This window comes from Hoplias malabaricus, chromosome 17, assembly GCF_029633855.1.
Source record: "Hoplias malabaricus isolate fHopMal1 chromosome 17, fHopMal1.hap1, whole genome shotgun sequence".
Taxonomy (NCBI): domain Eukaryota; kingdom Metazoa; phylum Chordata; class Actinopteri; order Characiformes; family Erythrinidae; genus Hoplias; species Hoplias malabaricus.
Window position 1 is genome coordinate 4,543,324 of NC_089816.1, and position 20,746 is coordinate 4,564,069.

At 37.9% G+C, this 20,746-nt stretch overlaps 1 protein-coding gene across 1 annotated transcript in view; it reads left to right on the top strand.

Moving 5' to 3' along the window:
* The window catches only part of kdrl (kinase insert domain receptor like), a 59,184-nt gene that overhangs the window by 23,644 nt on the left and 14,794 nt on the right, over positions 1 to 20,746 (top strand). The window contains exons 14-34 of the mRNA XM_066649054.1: positions 681 to 889; positions 1,740 to 1,861; positions 3,846 to 4,005; positions 4,364 to 4,500; positions 5,205 to 5,376; positions 5,472 to 5,589; positions 5,747 to 5,913; positions 6,673 to 6,829; positions 9,051 to 9,171; positions 10,259 to 10,364; positions 11,822 to 12,106; positions 12,265 to 12,411; positions 13,444 to 13,572; positions 14,405 to 14,511; positions 14,947 to 15,082; positions 15,487 to 15,591; positions 17,134 to 17,247; positions 17,333 to 17,421; positions 18,290 to 18,443; positions 18,949 to 19,046; positions 19,823 to 19,945. Coding sequence (XP_066505151.1) covers positions 681 to 889; positions 1,740 to 1,861; positions 3,846 to 4,005; positions 4,364 to 4,500; positions 5,205 to 5,376; positions 5,472 to 5,589; positions 5,747 to 5,913; positions 6,673 to 6,829; positions 9,051 to 9,171; positions 10,259 to 10,364; positions 11,822 to 12,106; positions 12,265 to 12,411; positions 13,444 to 13,572; positions 14,405 to 14,511; positions 14,947 to 15,082; positions 15,487 to 15,591; positions 17,134 to 17,247; positions 17,333 to 17,421; positions 18,290 to 18,443; positions 18,949 to 19,046; positions 19,823 to 19,945 — 2,956 coding nt within the window. The remainder of the gene's footprint in view (positions 1 to 680; positions 890 to 1,739; positions 1,862 to 3,845; positions 4,006 to 4,363; positions 4,501 to 5,204; positions 5,377 to 5,471; positions 5,590 to 5,746; positions 5,914 to 6,672; positions 6,830 to 9,050; positions 9,172 to 10,258; positions 10,365 to 11,821; positions 12,107 to 12,264; positions 12,412 to 13,443; positions 13,573 to 14,404; positions 14,512 to 14,946; positions 15,083 to 15,486; positions 15,592 to 17,133; positions 17,248 to 17,332; positions 17,422 to 18,289; positions 18,444 to 18,948; positions 19,047 to 19,822; positions 19,946 to 20,746) is intronic.

Genomic DNA, 20,746 nt, shown 5'->3' on the forward strand with positions numbered 1-20,746 from the left:
CAATATGTAATAACGCCTTGCTTGATACGGCCTGTCTATCTGGCCCATGATGAGAGGCTGATGTTGCTTGACCCCTGAGACCAGAGGCAAAGTCACTGGTATGTCAGACATGTCTGAAGCTCCTCAGGGATCTGTTTAACGGGATCCCTGTTCAAAATGGACATTTATCTGGAGTATGTACTATTTTAAAACATCATTCAAGAAAGCCATGTTCCCACGTGAAACTCTGACTTGCCACATGACTTAAGATTATCATAGCATCACTTCGAAACAAACATGATTAAATATCTTGTAAATAGCTTGTATGGGAAATCATTGGCATACCAGCAGTGTAAATGGTATATCATTTAAAAACAAATAACCCTCTATACAGTAGAAGTAAATAATTGTTACCACAGTGCAAACAGAACTACCACCAGCCTAGACAATAGACAAAGGATACGTTAATTGAGTATTATTACATTTTCTAATTTCTGCTGTTTATATTCACAGTTTCTGTTTGACACCATTCTCTTTAAGTTCTAAGTTCTTTGTTCTTATCATTAATAGTCCAATGAAATTAAGTGACAATTTGTAAGGCAATCTTCTGATTTTGATCACTCTGTACTAACTTTATAGTGACTTGGTGTAACTATGTTACCTATGATAATTATTAATCCTTTCTACACTCTCTTAAATAGGGCATCCGTCAAAGTGGAGTGGAGGCTGCCCAATAGGAGCCTGACCTCTGAAGGTGTGAAAATTGATAAATGTATGGAGAGTGATTCTGAGGAGGAGAACTGCAGTAAACTGATGATATACAACCTCAAGCCCAGTGACACCGGCCTGTACACCTGCAGCCACCAGAACTCCGATGAATATAAGAACTCCACTTATGTGTTTGTCAGTGGTATGTAACTTGGGTTATACACTTTCAGAAACGCTGTCAGTAAAGTGGAACCTTTCACTGTCACTGAGGTGTTAATCTCAAGGTTATGCCTTCGGTACCATTTAATTAGGGAACACAGTTTAGTTCACTTCACTGAGGCTCCTACAAAGCCATAAATCAACAGACTAGGCAGTGAGGCCAATCTGTAATCACACGACTGTGATTGCACACAGAGAAGAGATTTAATATACCAGGTCAGACGGATGGAGCTCAGCTGTCCAGGGACAGGGACACAAAGGGGTAGAGAAAGGAAGGCATTCATGCAGGGCTGGACTTCTGGGAGGCGGAAGTGGAGTGTGATTACGTCGTAAGCCTTGTTAGTTGGCTATTATTTCCTAACTTGGACTTCTGCTTTTCCAGTCACTCCATGCAGCACTTGACTTATGATACACATCAATAGTCTTGTCACAAAGGCAAATTTGCAATAGACTTGAACATCTAATATACAGATAATGTAGAAATGTTTATTGGTAATCAGTACAGAATCTGTGCTTGTTGTACTAAACTAATCTCACCACATAACCATTACACTGAACCTACTGTCTGATCTGAGATCTGTTTCTGTTCTCGCCGTAATGTGCTGGTTTAAGTCACATAGTCTGGGATATCTTATTACTCCACTACAGCGCAAGTACTTACAAAAGCATTATTTTAATTCATCAGTATCATAAAACAAATCAGAGAGAATGATTGCAATGCTTGCTTGGAACTGAAGGAATCTATGATAGCCACATTTGAATAGCAATGACAGTACAGTGTTTGAGCACATATTGAGCTTTTACATTAATGCTTATGCTTATTTGGTCCACAGATCATAACCAGCCATTTGTGGAAACCGAAGATATGAAACTCTTGTATATGTACAGAGAAAATAAAACACTGGATGTCCCTTGCAGAACAACATCTCCTTTACATAATGTTACTCTGCAAACAGTGAGTATTTCATTCACTGAAATGTTTTTTTTCCTTTGAAATTGAAAGTTCTTTATCTTAAAGGGGAATGCCACATCTAAAAAAAAAAATGTAGTGGGGATTGGAGATGAACAGAACTAGGGATTGTGATTTACAGGTACATCTCAATAAATTAGAATATCATCAAAAACAATTTTTTTCACTAATTCAATTCAAAAAGGGAAAATCATATATAGAATCATGACAAAAAAAGATCTTTTTCCAGCATTTTATTTCTTTTAATGTTGATGATTATGGCTTACAGCCAATAAAAACCAAAAGTCATTATGTCAGGAAATTAGAATATGCAACCAAAAACACCTGCAAAGGTTTTCTAAGGCAGAAGTGTCTTACCTGGACCAAAGAGAAAAAGGACTGGACTGTTGCTCAGTGTCCGAAATCTTGTTTTCAGATTAAAGTAAATTAGCATTTCCTTTGGATATCAAGGTCCCAGAGTCTGGAGGGAGAGTGGAGAGGGACAGTCCAAGCTGCTTGAGTCTAGTGTGAAGTTTCCACAATCAGTGATGGTTTATGGAGCCGTGTCATCTGCTGGTGTTGGTCCACTGTGTTATATCATGTCCAAAGTCAGTGCAGCCATCTACCCGGAAATATTTTAAAGCACTTTATGCTTCCCACTGCTGACAAGCTTTATGGAGATGCAGATTTCATTTTCCAGCAGGACTTGGAGCCTGTCCACACTGCCAAATACCTGGTTTAATGACCACAGTATCACTGTGCTTGATTGGCCAGCAACTCGCCTGACCTAAACCCCACTGAGAATCTATGGGGTATTGTCAGGAGGAAGATGAGAGGCACCAGTCACAACAATGCAGACGAGCTGAAGGCTGCTATCAAAGCGACCTAGGCTTCCATAACACCTCAGTAGTGCCACAGGCTGATCGCCTCCATGCCATGCCGCATTGGTGCAGTGATTCATGCAAAAGAAGCCCCGACCAAGTTCTGAGTGCATATATTGTACATACTTTTCAGTAAATTGGTCTTGTGTAATATTCTAATTTTCTGTGATACTGACTTTTGGGTTTCATTGGCTGTTAAAAGAAATAAACTCTTGAAATTGATCACTCTGTTTGTAATTAATCTATATGTTCAATATGTTATATTGCCTCAGGCCATGTATTCTTGAAATAACATCTTGCATGGTTGCTTTTAGAGGCATTTAATCTTAAGATATTTGGTTGCTATCATCACCACTCTGAACATTTCTGACTTTATTATTTAGACATTTGGGTACATTTGTAAACTTTTTCTTTAACAGTTTATTGGACATTTCTTTCTCCAACTTGGGCCAATATTGAAGGTCTTTGGGTGAACCACAGAGTCATCCTATCTCAGGTCCTTTAAGAACAGGAAAGTGGTTGTAGATTGCCCTGCTCCATCCCAGAATAGAAATACTAAGCTATTATTATGTCCCTTGTTTTATTCATTATATGTAAGAAACACAGGTAGGAAAGTAGAAGTAAGGTAAAAGAGGTCAGGGGGTTGATTAAATGCATTTTCCAATGAATGGATTTGAGATTTGTGCTGGGTATTGGCTTGCTTATGGTTAAATACAATAAAATAAAGGGTTCTAGCTGTGTCCCACGATGTTTTGCTGTGAACACAAACTCCTCCATTAGATGGCACAGATAGTTGTGGGACCTTCCTGCTACTGGAACATCTGCTGCATTCATCTTGCCTACATCCTTCCTTCCTAACATTTCCTAACATCATGAAACAAAGAAAGGCAGTAAAATCATATGGGAGACTTGTTTTAATCATAATTTGCAATCCAACATTTTCTTTTGAATATACTTTTATAGAGAAATACTCAAAGACCCTAAGGTTGAAGTGATTAATAAGTAATTGTTTTCAGTGGAAGACACTGACACTGGAACTACCTATGAATTGATTAAAGTAAAAATATACCATTTTTCTTTCTTGTGTTCTGTCTCTGTCTGTCTTTCAGACTCCTCCCATGTTACTATCAATAAAGGAAGGTGTTGTGTGGGACCCAAAAGTAGGTTTCCAGATGCCTATAGGACCATATGACAGCTACAACTTTATTTCATGTGTCACCAGTGTGGACGGCAGGCAAATCATGTCAACCTTCATTCCTATACGGCGTAGTGAGTGATTAATGAATTAATGAAGAGTGTCATTAATGAACATGCACATCTCAAATCAGCTGTTAGTAAGCTGACCTGTCTGTTTGCAACTTTCTCTCATAATAATATAGTAATAATGTAATAATTTAGGTCTATAATAATCTCTGGCACACCAAGGGCTCACATCATACTTTAGGTCTTTAGCATATTTTAAGCCTTAAACAGAAAGTTACTAATGCCTTAGTTCTCCATCTAACCCTAAAGTTTGAGTGATGTTACTAAAAAAACTCAAAATTGTTTTCCAAATATTACAGTCTTCAGCCCTGAAATCTCATCCTTCTGTGTTGTGACATTGTATTTCCTTCTGTTTTGTGCCCAGCTACTTATCTGGATGAAGTTCACATAACTACAGAGCACCAAAGAATCCTGGTTGGAGACACCCTTTTACTCAATTGCTCAGGAGAAACTGATGATAATGGCAGGGTTGCATTCAAATGGGAATTCCATAAGAAACCTGTGAGTTTTAGCACTTTCTTGTAGGACTGTGGAAAAAACTACAGTTTATTTATGACAGTTAAAACTGCCTTTACATTATTCATATACTTTTTATTAAAACAGAAGAAAATGTATTAAATAATAAATTACAAAGAAGGCCCAACAAATTAAAATAATATCACCTTTTCAGTATCAGGTTTTTTTTTCATGCATTTTGTAAACTCCTCCAAAGTTTAGTCTTGGAAGCTGATTATACGGTCTCCTTCTTCCTTTCCAAAAAAGCCGAACATATCCAGTGATGTATAGGTTTGGTGCCTGGGTGTCTAGTTTTCTTGATATTCACAGCTTTTAGGGCTGAATGAGTCAGAAGAAGTAAATTATTGCCATTTTTTAACTAGTATTTCAATTATGTTTTAAATTGCTTTTTTTCAATTAAGGTTCAGTCCTGTTTTTTTATAACCAAGAAATATACGAATATCATGTTTTAATTTTGAACACTGAATGTAGAGTACCAGACTGTCATTTAGTTGTGTCATTTTATTTTGCTTGCTTCTTATTAATTAACTTAAGACATTGTACTTGATCATGTTGAATAGAATTAAAACAGCAGCTCTTGCAATTTTCAAATTGCAATTTTGAACTTGATTAATCTTGTATTGTTAGTATTTATGTAGCTGTAAGTCTAGAGCAATAACCATAAACACGTTTTATTTTCTGCGCTCCAGATCAGTCGCCCTCATGAACATCACAAGGCAAAAGAAAAAACTGCCTCATTGATATCATTCACAAATGTACTAGAAATACCTAATGTTAGCATGGAGGACAAGGGCACCTACAAGTGCACAGCAACAGTTGAAAGCACTGTGAAACATGCTGTAGTTAAGATCACTGTCATTGGTGAGTAAAGGAAGGACACATGCTGTACTACTGCTTTCAGTCATTACGTTAGCAGCACAGCATTGGAATGTAATATTTTCAATGAACTTTTGTAGAGCATCCGTTCCTGAATGTGAACAGAGGTCGTAAAGAGCATATCAGCGTTGTAGAAGGAAGAACGTTGATGCTTGCGCCCCAGGTCAATGCACTGCCGCTACCTGACAAAATTGTCTGGTGAGGTCCTAAAATTACTCTTGAATAAAACCACCTTTTTCTGCCTCTTTACACATAAACTGCTAAGAATTCTAAGAATTGATTGGCGTTCCATAATACAGTATTAATAATAAAAGCTAATATTCTTTGTAAATTCCTATGGTGATTTTGTTTTTAGGCACAAGGATGGCAACCCCATCACAGACTCCACATGCTATGAGACAGTGGGTTATAACCTCACCATCAAAGAAGTGAAGCCAAAAGATGCTGGTATCTTCACAATCATCCTCTCAAACCAGAAGAACGGGCTTCAGGCAAACCTTAGCTACACAGTATATGTCAAAGGTATACATGATTAAGAGCACAGAGAGGTTGTGAACATGTTTGTCTTTTTTATTCAGCCTTAAATGTACGGTCCCCTGGTCATAACTGCAGGTAGCTAATACAGGAGGAATTTCTGAATGATGTTTCGCAGACAGTATTAACGTATCAAGCCCAGCTGGAGTTGATTAGAGTCTTTGGAGGAGTTTTAAAGATGTGTGGGACTCCGGTACCGCACACTGTACTCAGCCTCCACTGGACTTCACTGCCTCCACTGAACTCAGTTGCAGGCTTATTGAACAAACAGACCAATTTATAGCACACAAACTGTGTAGTGCATTAGAATCTGTCCTGACACTGGCACACTGTGCACCTCAGATAAAAATGTAGTGTTACTCTGCATATGTTGTCTTTCTCACCACTGTGAGCTTAATACTTTTTTTTTTGTCTTAACTTTCAATTCCCTAGTACTTTCTAGGAATTGTATTTTCAACCTCTCTTCTATGTAATATAAAAAAAGATTCATACATTGCACCGTTATCCAGCTTGACACACATCATTACAATCCCAAAACAACCTGAAGTCACAAGCAGTGGAAACTGAAAGTGGAAAGTTTCTGATAACAATTAGGAATTACATTAAAAAACTTCTAGAAACTATCTCTTTCACATTCTCTCTCTCATTTTTTTTCGCATTCATTCATCTCATATATTGTGTAATGAGTTGGTGAATGTTCTACGTTCGTCTCTGCAATCACTGTGGTTTTTCTGTGTGCTTTCACAGTGAAGCCAAGGATCTCTGAAGAAGGGGTTGCTTCTATAGGCCCTCAAACGTACAGACATGGCCAAAGGCATAAACTCACCTGTACTGCCTATGGATACCCAGCGCCTAACATCACCTGGCTGTGGCAGCCATGTGATTCCAGCCCTAAACTCATAAAGTGAGTCAGCATTACCATCATTAGAGCATTGTCTCCAAACCAGCAGCCCTTATTTTTTATTTATTTTTTGGTTGATGAGCGTTTTAGAGACATATTACGATGATATAGGTTTCACAAACTAATTCATTTTTACTGATGATATTTAGCTGACCTTCTGAAGAAAGATTCCAATTCTTTTTTGCTGTTTCCTTGAAAAAATAGATGACTCAAAACAGGAGTGTGACCAGTAAGGCAACAGTTTTTTTGTTTTTTTAGCTGGGCTATGAAGATCTGTATGACCCAAGTTTCTCTCTTGGCTTTGAATGACCAGAACGATGCATAAGGACTGTGTAAAATGGCTCAGAAATTATCTCTTAAGAGCAACATAGATGAATCTGGAGAACTACTGTTCTCACAACAAAACAAACTCCCCATCTTATTTGTTTTCATTCAGCAACTCTGCATCATTTATGGTCGAACGATATGTTTATGTGAGAAGCTGACAGCATATTCATGTTTGAAGCTTACCTTCTCTTTAAGTTTTTATTCACTCTTAAAATTATGAGAGAAATTGAGTTGTATACTTTTGTGGTACTTTCTGTATGTGTTTACTTTCATTGAATGTTAGCAGTCAGAGTCAGTTCCGCCTTAAGTAATACATCTGAAAAACTAAACATATGTCAGTATGTCACACCTATAAAGCAGAAATAGAACAAAATCCTCAAACATGTTCATACTTTTCAACATTTAGAGGTCTATAAAACTGTCCAAATGCCTCCAGATATTGTTTCTCGGCCATGGCTCAGCCAGCAAACTTCTGAACTTTTTCCAAACCTATTCAATTTTAGGAAAAGTGTATTGGACATATTGTAGGCATGTTTTTTCAGAATTTGGCCTCTTATAGCCAAAGAGGACTAAAAAGTCTCTTTTGGCTTTGAATGATCAGAAGTATTCTCTTGTAGTTACTTGGCTCCAGGGCTATCACAGCAGTAACTTTTAATGAAAAGGGTTTTTGGAAAGCACACACTAAATGCGTAAATTATCTTGCGCCTCAGTGTGATTTGACAAGGACTCTTTATAATTACAACTAATTATTTAAAAGATGCAGTTTGCCAAAATCATAACTACGCGTCAGCCATGCCAACTAAAACCTGTGTTTTTACTGTTTAAATAATAATCAGTTATGGCATTTGGAAACAACGTAATGTAGCTGTCAGGTAGGCCTGTATTTCAGCAGCTAATGAGGGCGGCACATGTACCAAATTCATTTCCCATGGTTGGAGAGAAATAATAAAAACATTCCTTTTATATGGAAACAAAATCTTGTCCTCAGTGCCCCTTGAAAATACATAATGTTTAAAGGGTGCAGAAGTCATGAATCTTTCTGGGGTTATAGAGTAAATTATTTCAAAGGGTCAGGGGTATGGATGATAAATGGAAAGGACTGTAGCAGTGTTTGTGGGTGACTGTCCCAGGTATTTTTCAATTCAGCAAACAAGAAGTTATCAGACATGCCTTGTTGAACATCAAGGCCTGGGGATCAGCCTTATCTCAGACATCCAGAGTGTGGGGGGTGTTTCCTGTGTCGGTGACTCATGACTCAAGCCTTCCTGTCATGCTGACGCTTCCTCTGTGTTTTCTACTCTCATTAATCCAATTGTTGCACTCCTCAGAAGGATGCCGAATTGCCTTTTGTTGTCCTCAAGACCCCAAGGACTGAGGCAGGCCACTCAACACATTATACTTAAACACAATGAAGCAGAACCTAGACAACTAACATTTTGTGCTTGAACTTGATATTTTTAGTGCCCATAAAAGTTTGAGGTTAGTGGTAAAAGTCAAACAATCTTGAATTATAACAGAAATATTATGATTTCTGGCTTTTTCTTTTAGTTGTTGGAGATGGAAATAGCTATATTGTTACACTTCTCAATGACAATGCAGGAAAAATGTCATCTCTGAAAGACAATGGTATCTGTTCATGTGTGTGTCCTCCATGATGTTCCAAGGAAAAAAAATTTCCTTTGTAAATCCTGTAATTAGTAGTTGTGGCATTCCGCTGCCAAATCAGAAATTGAGAACCAAGGTGTGCCTGAATAAAGGTTTTAAACAGTTTCTACCCATTGCCAGGAACTCAGCATGATTATGATATATAGATCTGAGTCTTTGTTGAACAGCCCCTATTTTGTTTTTTGGGATTGCTTGTTTGTTGTGAATTTACATTCTTTTTTTTCCCTTTTAGGTGCAGAAATTACACTGTTCCAGATATTGTCCAAAGCAACATGGAACCAAACTCCCTTTTCCCATCTAATGTCATCAATGACATTGTCACAAGGACTGAGGTGTTAAAAGGCAAAATCAAGGTGCTTATATCTAAGCAAGATTTTATGCATTTTCACCTATATTGTAGAGAAGAACTGAATTCAGAGCCATAGACAGATCAAATATAACCACAAAATATAACTGTATTGAACACAAAAAGATAGAATATACCTTTTTAAATACAGCAAACAATTTTATGTGTTTCCAAGCTCAACATTAGAATCTGTTTGGTGAATAACATAGATTTCAACTGTAGATATCAGTGTGACTTCTGACCACAGTTCATTAGGTAACTCAGAAAGTTCATGTGTGTCCATGCTTTAGTACATATTGAGCATGTTTTCTACATCTCTACAGCTGCCAGTCAACACTTAATAGAAACAGAGGCTAGTTAATGGGTTGGAAGTGAAGGAAGATGGCCTTTTCCATATCAGCCCATCTGTTGGAATTTTGTTTTGCTAATGTCCTCATAAATTGTCATACTGTCTAAGCCAATGTTATCTAAGCATTGTCATAGTGTTAGATATTATCATTTTCAGATATCCCAAAATTATGGTAAATATTTACTGCAGCATTTTACTCTTTATTAAAAAACCTTTTTTAAAAATTAGCCGAATATTTAATCTGATAGCTGTGAAAACATATTGTATTTGGAAGAGAAAGGAAAGCTGAACTCTAGCGTCTGGTCCCTTGCCAAAATTCAGTCTTATTAATAGATACGCTATGGCTATTAACTGGCTTCCACTTGAATGGTGATGGGATCAAGTGTGGCATTGTAAATGTGCATCAGGAAATGGCATGAAACCCAGGCAGTCGTTCAGTGTTGTGTTCTCAGCAGTGTCTTGGCCTTAAAACCTCAAGATGTATCGTTCTGTTAATGTGAGGACTTGTGAGTGGAAAATGGCCAGGTTCAAAATAGCCCTATAACCCACCTGTTAAAGTCAAATTAATGAGCTACTAATTAATGATGGACATTTCTACCTACGGAAAGATACTTTAAAAACGTTTTGTATTTGGGTATACTATATTTTTTCAAAAAATACATGTTTTTTCCACCTTAAAAACCATACCAAAATGTACTGAAATAAACAATAATTCCAATCATATTTTGTTTATTTATTTATGCAGACCATAAGCACCTTGGTTGTGACAGCTAATGTGTCAGGAGTCTACACCTGCAATGCCAAGAATGAGCTAGGGGAGAAGAGCATAAAGATGGATTTCTTTGTGGATGGTGAGTTAGCCCTATGTAACGAGGGCTTCTTAGACCAGTATTCACTTCTTTCTAACAGGCACAGATGTCATTTCAAGGAGCTCTGGCTCTGCTGGTTTTTATGTGTGCTGCTAGGCATAGTGCAGAGGTCTTCAAATCCTTTTATCGAGGTTTCAGGCCAGAATTTTACAATGGCCAGCTGGTATAACACTATACCTGGACAGTTAGATGCATTAGCATTTACAGTTGTAGTGTCATACCACCAGATTTTAAAATTCCAGCCTGAATCCTGGATCTAAGTCTGGATTTGATGATGTCTGACGTAGTGTAACACACACTCATATGGTTTATATCAACCTGAGGGCTGAGCACTATGGCTGTGAGAATGTGCTGTGCTCCTGCAGAGGTAGAATGATTCTGAGTGTAGGAATGCAGGAGAGAGAGTGACTGAATTAAAAAAACAGCTGTATTTTCTTATGGAGCACAAGACACTCTAGTACTGTGAAAAAAACAAGTGTGTTCCAGATCTCCTGAGGCCCGGCCTCAGCCTGGATCCACTTGTAGCTACTTCAGGTCGGCCATTACTGCCGCCACCCGCCAACAACATGCTTCAAATTAGCAGTGATGAAACAGGAAATAACTGCAAATTTGACATTCCTGACTCGGTGATGTACACTGTGTTCTTTGAAATGGGCCAAACTAGGGCCTTTTCTATTAACAGCCCCTGTGGGATTGTCTCAAATAGTTTCAGGGTATTTAGAGACAGGAAATGGCACACATATTTTCACCAATATACAGCTCTCAGAAATTGCAATTTTTAAAAAGGAAATTAATCATTAAACATTACCTGAATATGTAAATATATTTTAAAAGGCTTTAATAGATTGTAAGCCCTGTGTATTGCATGATGTAGGTTCTTAAATAACGACTAATAAATACCGCACAATATATCTTTCACAAATACTTTTATATTCAGATATCTCTTGCATTGCTCCTTTTCTGACAACTCAGTTATTTTGGTGCAGAAGACATAGCTTATTCACCTGTGCAGTGCACTCTGTAGAAAGCATGGAGCCTTTTGAGACACAGTCTGCGTGTTGCTGCTGGTGCTAATTACAGCACTAAGAACATGCGTACAGGCAAATAGACAACATTCATATTGCAGTCTAAGTAATTTGATACATATCTGCTCTAGGACTACATATGAAAGTGACTCATATCGGATTTAAAAAGAAGGGAAACCATCAAACCCTGAAAACATCAGATCTGTGTCTCATTGATGACATCACCCAAAAAAATGACATCACATGAGTGATAGTGTGCTATTTCAGGATAGATTTGTCACAAGACTGGAAAAGTCTTTTTTCTTCCTCCTCTGTCCAGTCTAGCGTCTGCTTATTTCAACCTGATACTTTAGTATTTTGTCCATTAAATTGTACTCTTAACCATTTGAACTGTAAATTCACACTGTTTCACAGATCAAGTGCAGCCTTTTGATGTTGAGCCATTGACAGCCATTGACGGAGATGATACCAATCTTACTTGTCGGGGAACGCGTTATCTCTACGATCAGCTGACCTGGTTTGATCCACAGAATCATAAGGTCCATCACGACTCCACACAGCAGGTCGGACCTTATTCCATCTCCCTGTCACTCAGACTGAAAAATGTCTCCAGAAATCACAGCACAGGCTATCAGTGCAGAGCAGTCGACCTCAGAACCAACACAGAGGTCAACATGACTTCTACATTAAAAATTTATGGTGAGTTACTTTTACCATATACGGCATTATGGCATGGCATTTTATGTGATATGAGGTTCATTCGTTATGAGTTGTAAAAGCAATAAAATGTGAACATTTTGAGAAACAGGTCTCACTCAGCGATGAGTTGTCTGATTGTGTAATTTTCATTGGAACAGAGAGGAGAGCTCCACAGCTGACTCAGAACTTGACCAGTCAGTGGGTGAACAGCAGCCGAACTCTGATCCTGACTTGTCTGGCTCAGGGTGTCCCAATTCCAGGCATCCAATGGTACAAAGACGAAGTTCCTGTAACCGAAGGACCAGGTGATGAGGCATTGCTAATCACCTTTACAGTGTCAGAATTTATTTATTACATTTTTGGTCAAAATTACTGTAAATACTAGATAATTTCAGCATCAAGAAAGCAGAAACTTTAATCCCAACTTTGTGTCCACATTACTCTTTTGTTACAGCTATTTCTTTCAGTACACTTGGTTACAGTTATTCAGAGATGTCTACTGGAGTATTTTCCACACCTCCAGTTTTAGTCTTTAAAGGATTTCTTGCTTACTAAGTTGCAAGTTTTTTTTCCCTACACATTCAGTTATATTGAGCTTTGGGATTTGGAGAAGCTGTTCCATTTATACATTCATTTATCTGCTTCAAACCTGATCTGAAACCTGACAGTACTGCGTCATGGCACCACCCACTCACACACTCCCGCACACAGTCACTCACGCACCCTTGCCTATGGCCAATCCATATATCAGCACTTTTTTTTTTTTTGGACTGTGTGGGGAAATCGTAGCACCTGGAGGAAACTCAAACAGACTCAGCGAGACCCCTAGAGCTGTGTGACTGTGACACTACCTGTTGCACCACAGTGCCACCCTTGTTCTGAGAACACTAGATGCTTATTTGTTTGATCTGGAAACATTATTATTTTGTGTCTTTCTCTCATTATTTTACTGACAACTCTTTTTTTTACACCCTCTGTCAAAAATTTAAATACTGCTATCAGTTTGGGGGTTCTACAGTATCTTTTAATGGATTGTAGGGGCCTTTATACTTTACCTCTTAAGTCCAACTTGACTAAATTGCCTTATTTTTTTATTCCTCCCTTCAATGTACAAGTGGATTATTTTAAGTATAATCTCATTAAAAATTTATATCTATTTTAAATAGCAATAAAATAGATGAGAATTTAAGACTTTTGCAGAGTAATAAATTTGAAGATTTCATGTGATCAAAATACACAATGAATTACTGCAGTAAATGAACTTCTTATTATAGTGTATGTGCAGTTACACAAGTCACACTGTTTAACTAATTATGAATAATCCTATCAAAATTTAGGGGTTACACTGAGAGATGATGGGGCCCTGATCATCCAGAGAGTGAAGAAAGAAGATGAGGGAATATATGAATGTATGGCCAGTAACACTGAAGGAGTGGCAACATCTAGTGCAGTCATCACTGTACAGGGTGAGTAAAACATCAGCTAACCACCTTCTTGCCATTTCTTGAAAAAAGGCTTTGAATTACAGTGCAGGGCATCTGAAGGCATGGGCCCACCCTTTTTAGCAAAGTTTTTGTATTACAACTGGGACAGTAGCAAGCTACAAAAGAAATATTTAAAGACACACAATAGGAGACATAACAAATTGTAGTCTCACCAGAGCTTTTAATAGGTCATGCTGTTTTAGCCAAATTTCAGTATTTAAGTTATATTTAAACTATCCCATGAGAAGGAGCCTGAAGTTGCTCGGAATGCAGTGCAGATTCCAGGGCAATTTTTATGATGGGGTTCAGAGAGGGTCTCCTCACATGGGAGTTGACCCTTGCTCCGTCTGAGAAAAGCTTCACTAATAACTGGCAGGATGACTTTGTGAAGGAGAAAAAGGCCTGAAATGTGAAACATACTGAGGGAAGATAAATGACCTATTAACATGCTCATTGCGGAAAATCTCCAGCATCTCCCATTCATTTTCTTAACAGCAAACCTGCTCTGAAAAATAGACTTGACTGAATTTGGGAGGTTTTTGTGTTTTGCATGAAGCCCAGCCAAAATCTCTCATTCAAGTAGAGCAGGGAGTGTGTAATGAGTACTTTATTCTGGCTTGTTTCTCTCCTTATAGAAATAGAAATTCCTAATGGATTAGGCAGTGTGCTGACTGTTGAAATTTTTGCAGCGGATCACTGAGCGTTCAATCTGTGATAATGTGTTATACATATCATAAATAAACATTGCACAAACAATGCCATGCATTAAACATGCAGCTTGACAGTGTTTACATGTTTATGTGCATGCCCTTAGGTGATGAAGGCAAGCCGAATATTGAGGTGATCATCCTGGTTAGCACTGGAGCCGCTGCCACCTTCTTATGGATCATGCTCATCCTCTTTATCCGCAAACTGAGAAAGGTAAAGACTGATTCTATTTTAAGCCTCAGTTCTAATACTCAGCTTGAGTGTCTGCTGACTTGTGTTAGAAATGTTTTCCTTTTTCTATTTTTTTACTAGTATTTTGAAATATACACACTCAGTCACACTTCGTTGAATTTCTTTTTAAACTGAATGAGCAGTATGGCACATGTCCAGCTTGACTCATATGACATTACGTAACTTTCATTTTAGTAAGAAAACATAACTTCTTCATTTATTTTTCCATGCTTTTGGTTTTGGACTGCAACTTACATTAATAAACCAATTAATAAAATAAACCAATTAATAAAATTGATGACATATATAAAGGTTATAATAAATGACAATGTCAATATAAACAGGAAAGCATATACTTACAATCAGAAATATGAATTTAAACCATTTAAATATCTTTTGTTTTCTGCCTCCAACTAGCCAAGTAATGCAGATTTAAAGACAGGCTACCTGTCAATCATCATGGATCCAGAGCAGATGCCACTGGATGAGCAGTGTGACCGATTGCCTTATGACAGCAATAAATGGGAGTTCCCTAGAGACCGTCTCAGACTGGGTGAGCTCTATGTTTCTCCAATTTTCTTTCATTTTCCTCAGTTTTAGCATAAATATACCAACAGCTACACAAATAGTAGCTGAAATATTACATATAATAAAGTATACAACATACAGTGGCTAATCCTAAATTGTCCAGAGACAAAATAGACACCATTAAAGAGATGGACTGTCTTCAGGTTTCTGTTTATTCAGATGAAAATTTTGTGCCATTATTTGTCAACAACTTGTTGCTGTTGTCCAGTCTTACTTACCCCATAAATTCTCTGTGTAGGGCCAACCAAGCTTAGCGGGTTGTTTTAATTATGGGCCCATATCTTTCTTGACAGGTCAACCAGCTTGATTTATGAGCCTCAAGTCAACTGGCAAACTCATGGCTCTTTCTGTGTTGTTATTCTGAAATAGGTAAAACTCTGGGCCATGGTGCTTTTGGGAAAGTGGTGGAGGCTTCTGCATTCGGCATAGATAAACTGTCCACGTGTAAAACAGTTGCAGTTAAAATGCTCAAAGGTAAGCTCAATAAATGGTACATATTTAAGGACATGCTCTCTTTTTGTTCCAAATAAACATATGTTCCTGTAATTTTCTGTACATAAACTAGAAAATTTTGTTTAATACATCAGACCCATTTTGTTATATCTCTCAAACTTAATGACAGCAACCATGGCAATGTTTTAATCTCATTTCATCTCATCTTCTTTTTCACTTGTCCATTGTTTTAACGTAGGATTTAAAGCAAAAAAACATTATATGGCATGAATTATTTCACATGGATACAGACAAAATTAGCAACTGTGCTAGAACACAGAGGTTACAGCTAAAGATTCAGATAATATAATGATGTTCAAAAGTGTAAAGCGCATAATACAAAATATAGAAAGCTCTAGGATCCCATTGCAGATGATATGCTTAATGGATGAAATTATAGTTTTTTTTCCCCCTGTAGCAGGACACTTTGTTTGTGTTTGTTTTGGTCATAATAACTTGCCCCTCTGGTGATGTGAGGTGACAGCTTGTGATTGGCCACTGGGATAAAGAAGATCACGGCTCTTGTTTCTTGTTTCAAGTGTGATGATGATAAATCAGAGCACATTACATGTGTAATTCCATTGCTGTCACATTATAAATCCTCCCTAGGCATTTATCTTGGAGAGAGACAGGCTAGCTGGATGCCGTTTCATGCGCCCTGGGTCAACTCCTAATGAAAAGCACTTTCCTAAAATTCCTCTATGTTATGAAACTACACTGTCTGCACTGCCTTTCACAGCAACCTGAGAATATCAGTGTGATCATAGAATGTTTTTTTATGTTGTCTTTTTTTTATTGTTGTCATTTTTTAGTAGAATTTGCCACTAATTTTCCTGTGAATTGTATCACTCATCTTTGAGTTACTACTGAACATTGAACATAGCTTTTGTGTGTCACTTTGGTGGAATTCAACTGTAGGACGTTTAAAAAATGATATGTTTAAAAAACAGCCTCCCTCCATGACTCCATAACCTCTAAGGGTCACCAGGATGGCACACCTGACCCACATCCCTGACTCTCACACAATGTGCATTTCTGAGAATACAATTCTGCTTTTTATTCTAGAAATCTTGGACATGTTTATATTGCTGCCAGATGTTGATTTCAGGGCTTATAACATAATGCGCAGCATGTGCTGCATTGTCAGTTTGAAAGACGTAAAAAAAAAATCCCATGACAGATGTAACACAGCCGAACCTTAGCCTCATTTGTGTTGTATTGAATTTCTGTGAACACCTCACATCAAAATGCACTCAGAGAGGTTGATATTCCTGGCATATTATACAAAGACAAATTGATGTTGGTAAAGCAGAATTCAATTACAGTTTTTTTGGTTATTCCAGGGCTGTCCAAATTGGGCAGGCAGGCTAAAGATATAAACATAAATAATACATATCTTTAAAAAAATTTACTTTCAGTACAAATACTGATAATGATTATTTAAATGTTGCTTATTGTATGTTTGGGAACTGAACACAGATTTGTATGTCTTATCTTTCTGTTTCCACTCTTTATTTGCAACAGGCGGAGCTACAAATAATGAATGTAGGGCACTTATGTCTGAATTGAAAATATTGATCCATATCGGCCAGCATCTCAATGTGGTCAATCTGCTGGGAGCCTGCACAAAGCCAGGAGGTGAGAACAGGAGGTTTTCCAATCCCACAAATCCTCACCCATTTGTCAAAGAGAGCTTAAAACATTAACTTTTTCCTTGTTTCAGGTCCATTGATGATAATAGTGGAGTACTGCAAGTATGGAAACCTTTCCAACTACCTAAGAAGCAAACGAGGAGACTTTGTTGTGTATAAGGTATGCAGTATCTGAATTTTGAATAATGAATTTGAATAATTATTTATTTCATTATTAAAATCACTAGTCACTAGAGCTTTGTAGATGTATCCAGTATATTTAGAGGCACAGGATAAAAAAACAAACATTGCACGACAAGCTGAACATTTTTGGTACCATACACAACATATTCTACAAGGCAGTGATCGCAGACGATTGATTTCTGAAATCAGTCATAGGAATTCCCTGGATATGGATGCAGCACACGCTCCTGTTACTAACCCCTTCAATGACATTCCCGCTGTTTTTACCTGCACCTATGGTTAATAAATACAGAGTAATAGGTTGAAGCATGTGTCACACATAGCGACTGTTTAATAAGGTAGAGTACACAGAAGCACATCAATAAAAATCGTGCAGGCTTGCTTTATGGTCATTGTACAACAGTGCAATGAAATTTGACCTCTGCATTTAACCCATCCATGGCAGTGAAAAAAAAAACACACACACGTGATTAGGGGCAGGGAACACCCACACCCGAAGCAGTGTATAGCAATCCTAACCCTGGAGAGCATTTTGGGGGTTAGGTTCTTTGCTTAGGGGCACTTCAGCTGTGGATGTTTCAGATGTTTGTGGGGATCAAACCTGTTACATTCCAGTCCAAGCACACTTCTTTTAACATTAGGCCATGGCTGCCCACTACAGGGATGAGAATTTGAATTTGTGTTATTTTTGGTATGTAATATTTGCAAATTGAATACCTTTTACGTGTTATTAAATCAAAATTATTATACTATTATATAAATATAAGCTTGTGATGTATGCCGTGTATGAACTGTGTGTGGCACTGTGACAAGACTTCATACTAAAGTGTGTTTTTCTCCACTAGTCTCAGGACAACAAGGTTTTGCGTTCAGGTTCTGGCTGTGATTTGAGTGAACTGATCAAGAGGAGACTGGAGAGCGTGGCTAGCACAGGAAGCTCAGCCAGTTCAGGCTTCATAGAAGATAAGAGCTACTGCGACTCAGAGGAAGAGGAGGAAGGTAGTGACTGGGTGTCTTCCTTCCCTCTCCATCCACCCTCCCAAGCCCCCTCCTCACCTCCACTCCACCCTCCTCCTTTGCTTGTTTTTGTCCTCTTAATCTGATAGGAAGCTTCCTCTGAGATTTATAAATACAATCAATATTTAGTGCATGCCACTGTCACCCACTGTGCCTCAAACCTTTTTTTTTTCGATTTCCTCCCACTACACTAGGATGTGTTGTCCTTTGCCTGTTATTTCTAGTTTGATAAACTGTTTACTCAGGTGGGACACTGGAAGGGACACACCCTAGTCCCCCCCATCCCTCCCTAACTGAGGATCATTGACAAGCTGCACGTTTCAGGCAGCATCTAAAAATAAGTAATATCTGAGAAAAGCAAGCCAGCTGACAGTTGTCACGACAATAATACAAGCTTACTTATAATGAATCTCCTTTTTGTAGATCACAGATGGAAAGATGGAGCCTTTTATTTCATTTAATCTCTATTTTTCTGATTTTCCTCCAGAGCAAGAAGACTTATACAAGAGAGTGCTAACCCTAGAGGACTTAATTTGCTACAGCTTTCAAGTGTCCAAAGGCATGGAATTCTTGGCTTCACGAAAAGTAAGCCCTTGGCTAAATTACTGCTGAAAATTGTTAAAATAATTTAACATTCCAGTGTTCGGAGTTTATAGCTGCAGTTCATTATTTACAATACTTCTGTAGCTAAATACAGTGTTTAATAAAATCTTACTCTTGTGTTTTCAGCTGTAGTTAACACGTTATGCAGTTTTATTTATCTAATAGCAGTAACACATTTCAGGATTTTTAAACTACAACTTATTACTAATTATAAAAAATGACAATTACGTTTGTCTGGCTTATTTGCCAGAGACAGACAGAAATCCTTTCCTGGAATTAAGTCCCAAATGCCTGGCTTCTCTGTTTGTCTCAAGCCAGCCTCAGAGTAGTCAAAATATATGAAATAATATTCTGGAAGGCTTTTTTGCTTTCTGGCTCTGAATTAGTCACCTCCACTACAACTTCAGACACCAAATATATATGATGGATTACATTTGAGACAATACAGAGAAAATGGAGATGTCACATGGAACCATCTCTCTGTTTCTAATACTCACACCAGCTTAGACATTGATGGGACTCATTAGCACGGGTGTAAAATACAGGTTTGAGTGAGTGATTGTTGTGGGCGTGAAGTCCGTGGAATGACTCACACTTTCATTACCACACCTCGGCTCCATGTCTTTGGAACAGTGACGCACCACATGACCCATATAAGAAATATGTACTTCTATAAGACATTTTACCCCTCTCTTCATAGTAGAAGTGTCTGCTTTATGGATCAAGTGTTTTGTCTGATGATCTTTTTCCTTTTCCAGTGCATTCACCGAGATTTGGCAGCACGGAACATCCTGTTGTCTGAAAACAATGTTGTTAAGATATGTGATTTTGGACTGGCTAGAGATGTGTATAAGGACCCAGACTACGTCCGTAAAGGAGATGTAAGTGTGAAGTGTAGCTTTTGAAATTGTGCAATGTGTGACAGCAATGGACACTTCTGGATAACCAATCCATTTACCAGCATGTCTTTTTGGACTGTGGGAGAAAACTGGCACACCCAGAGAACCCACAACCCCAGGATCATGGTGTTCTGTGAAAGCAACATTACTTGTTGCACCACCATCATGCCCAAATTGTGATGGTCAATTAAGTTTTGGTCAGAGCATCTTCAAAATAGTATGCCTGCCCAGTTTTCCTGTTTCTAACACGTCAATTACAAGATGGACTCTTCACATGCTGCCTAATATATTCCAAAAGAAATGGCAACTTGCTTATTTTACGAAACAACTTACGCAAGCATTGAAAGTATATAGTGATAATAGTGATTTGGATTTTTTATTTTTTTTTGTGTTCATCTGGGCCTCTCTCAGTCTGGTTTTCTGAAGAATGCTTTTTTAGATATTTTTGCTCTCAGTGTGTGGTATAATTTAGATGCAGTGATTAAAAGAGAAATGATATAGGCCTTTACAATGTACTAAAAACAATTTAGTCAGGCCTTAATGCACTACTTTTTCATGGAAATCCTTCATGTCAAAACCCATGATTAGCTGTGATTCTCATAAAATATCATTATTGCAATACCAGTTTGTTGAAGGACAGATAACAGTCTGCAAACAATATATCGTGCGGCTATGTGTAAGGTGATGGATTTTATGGCCATTCATGGTCACGATATACAGTTCTATCTTTCAGAAATTATGAGCGAAGCACAATAACAGCCTCATCCTGGAACAAGAACCATG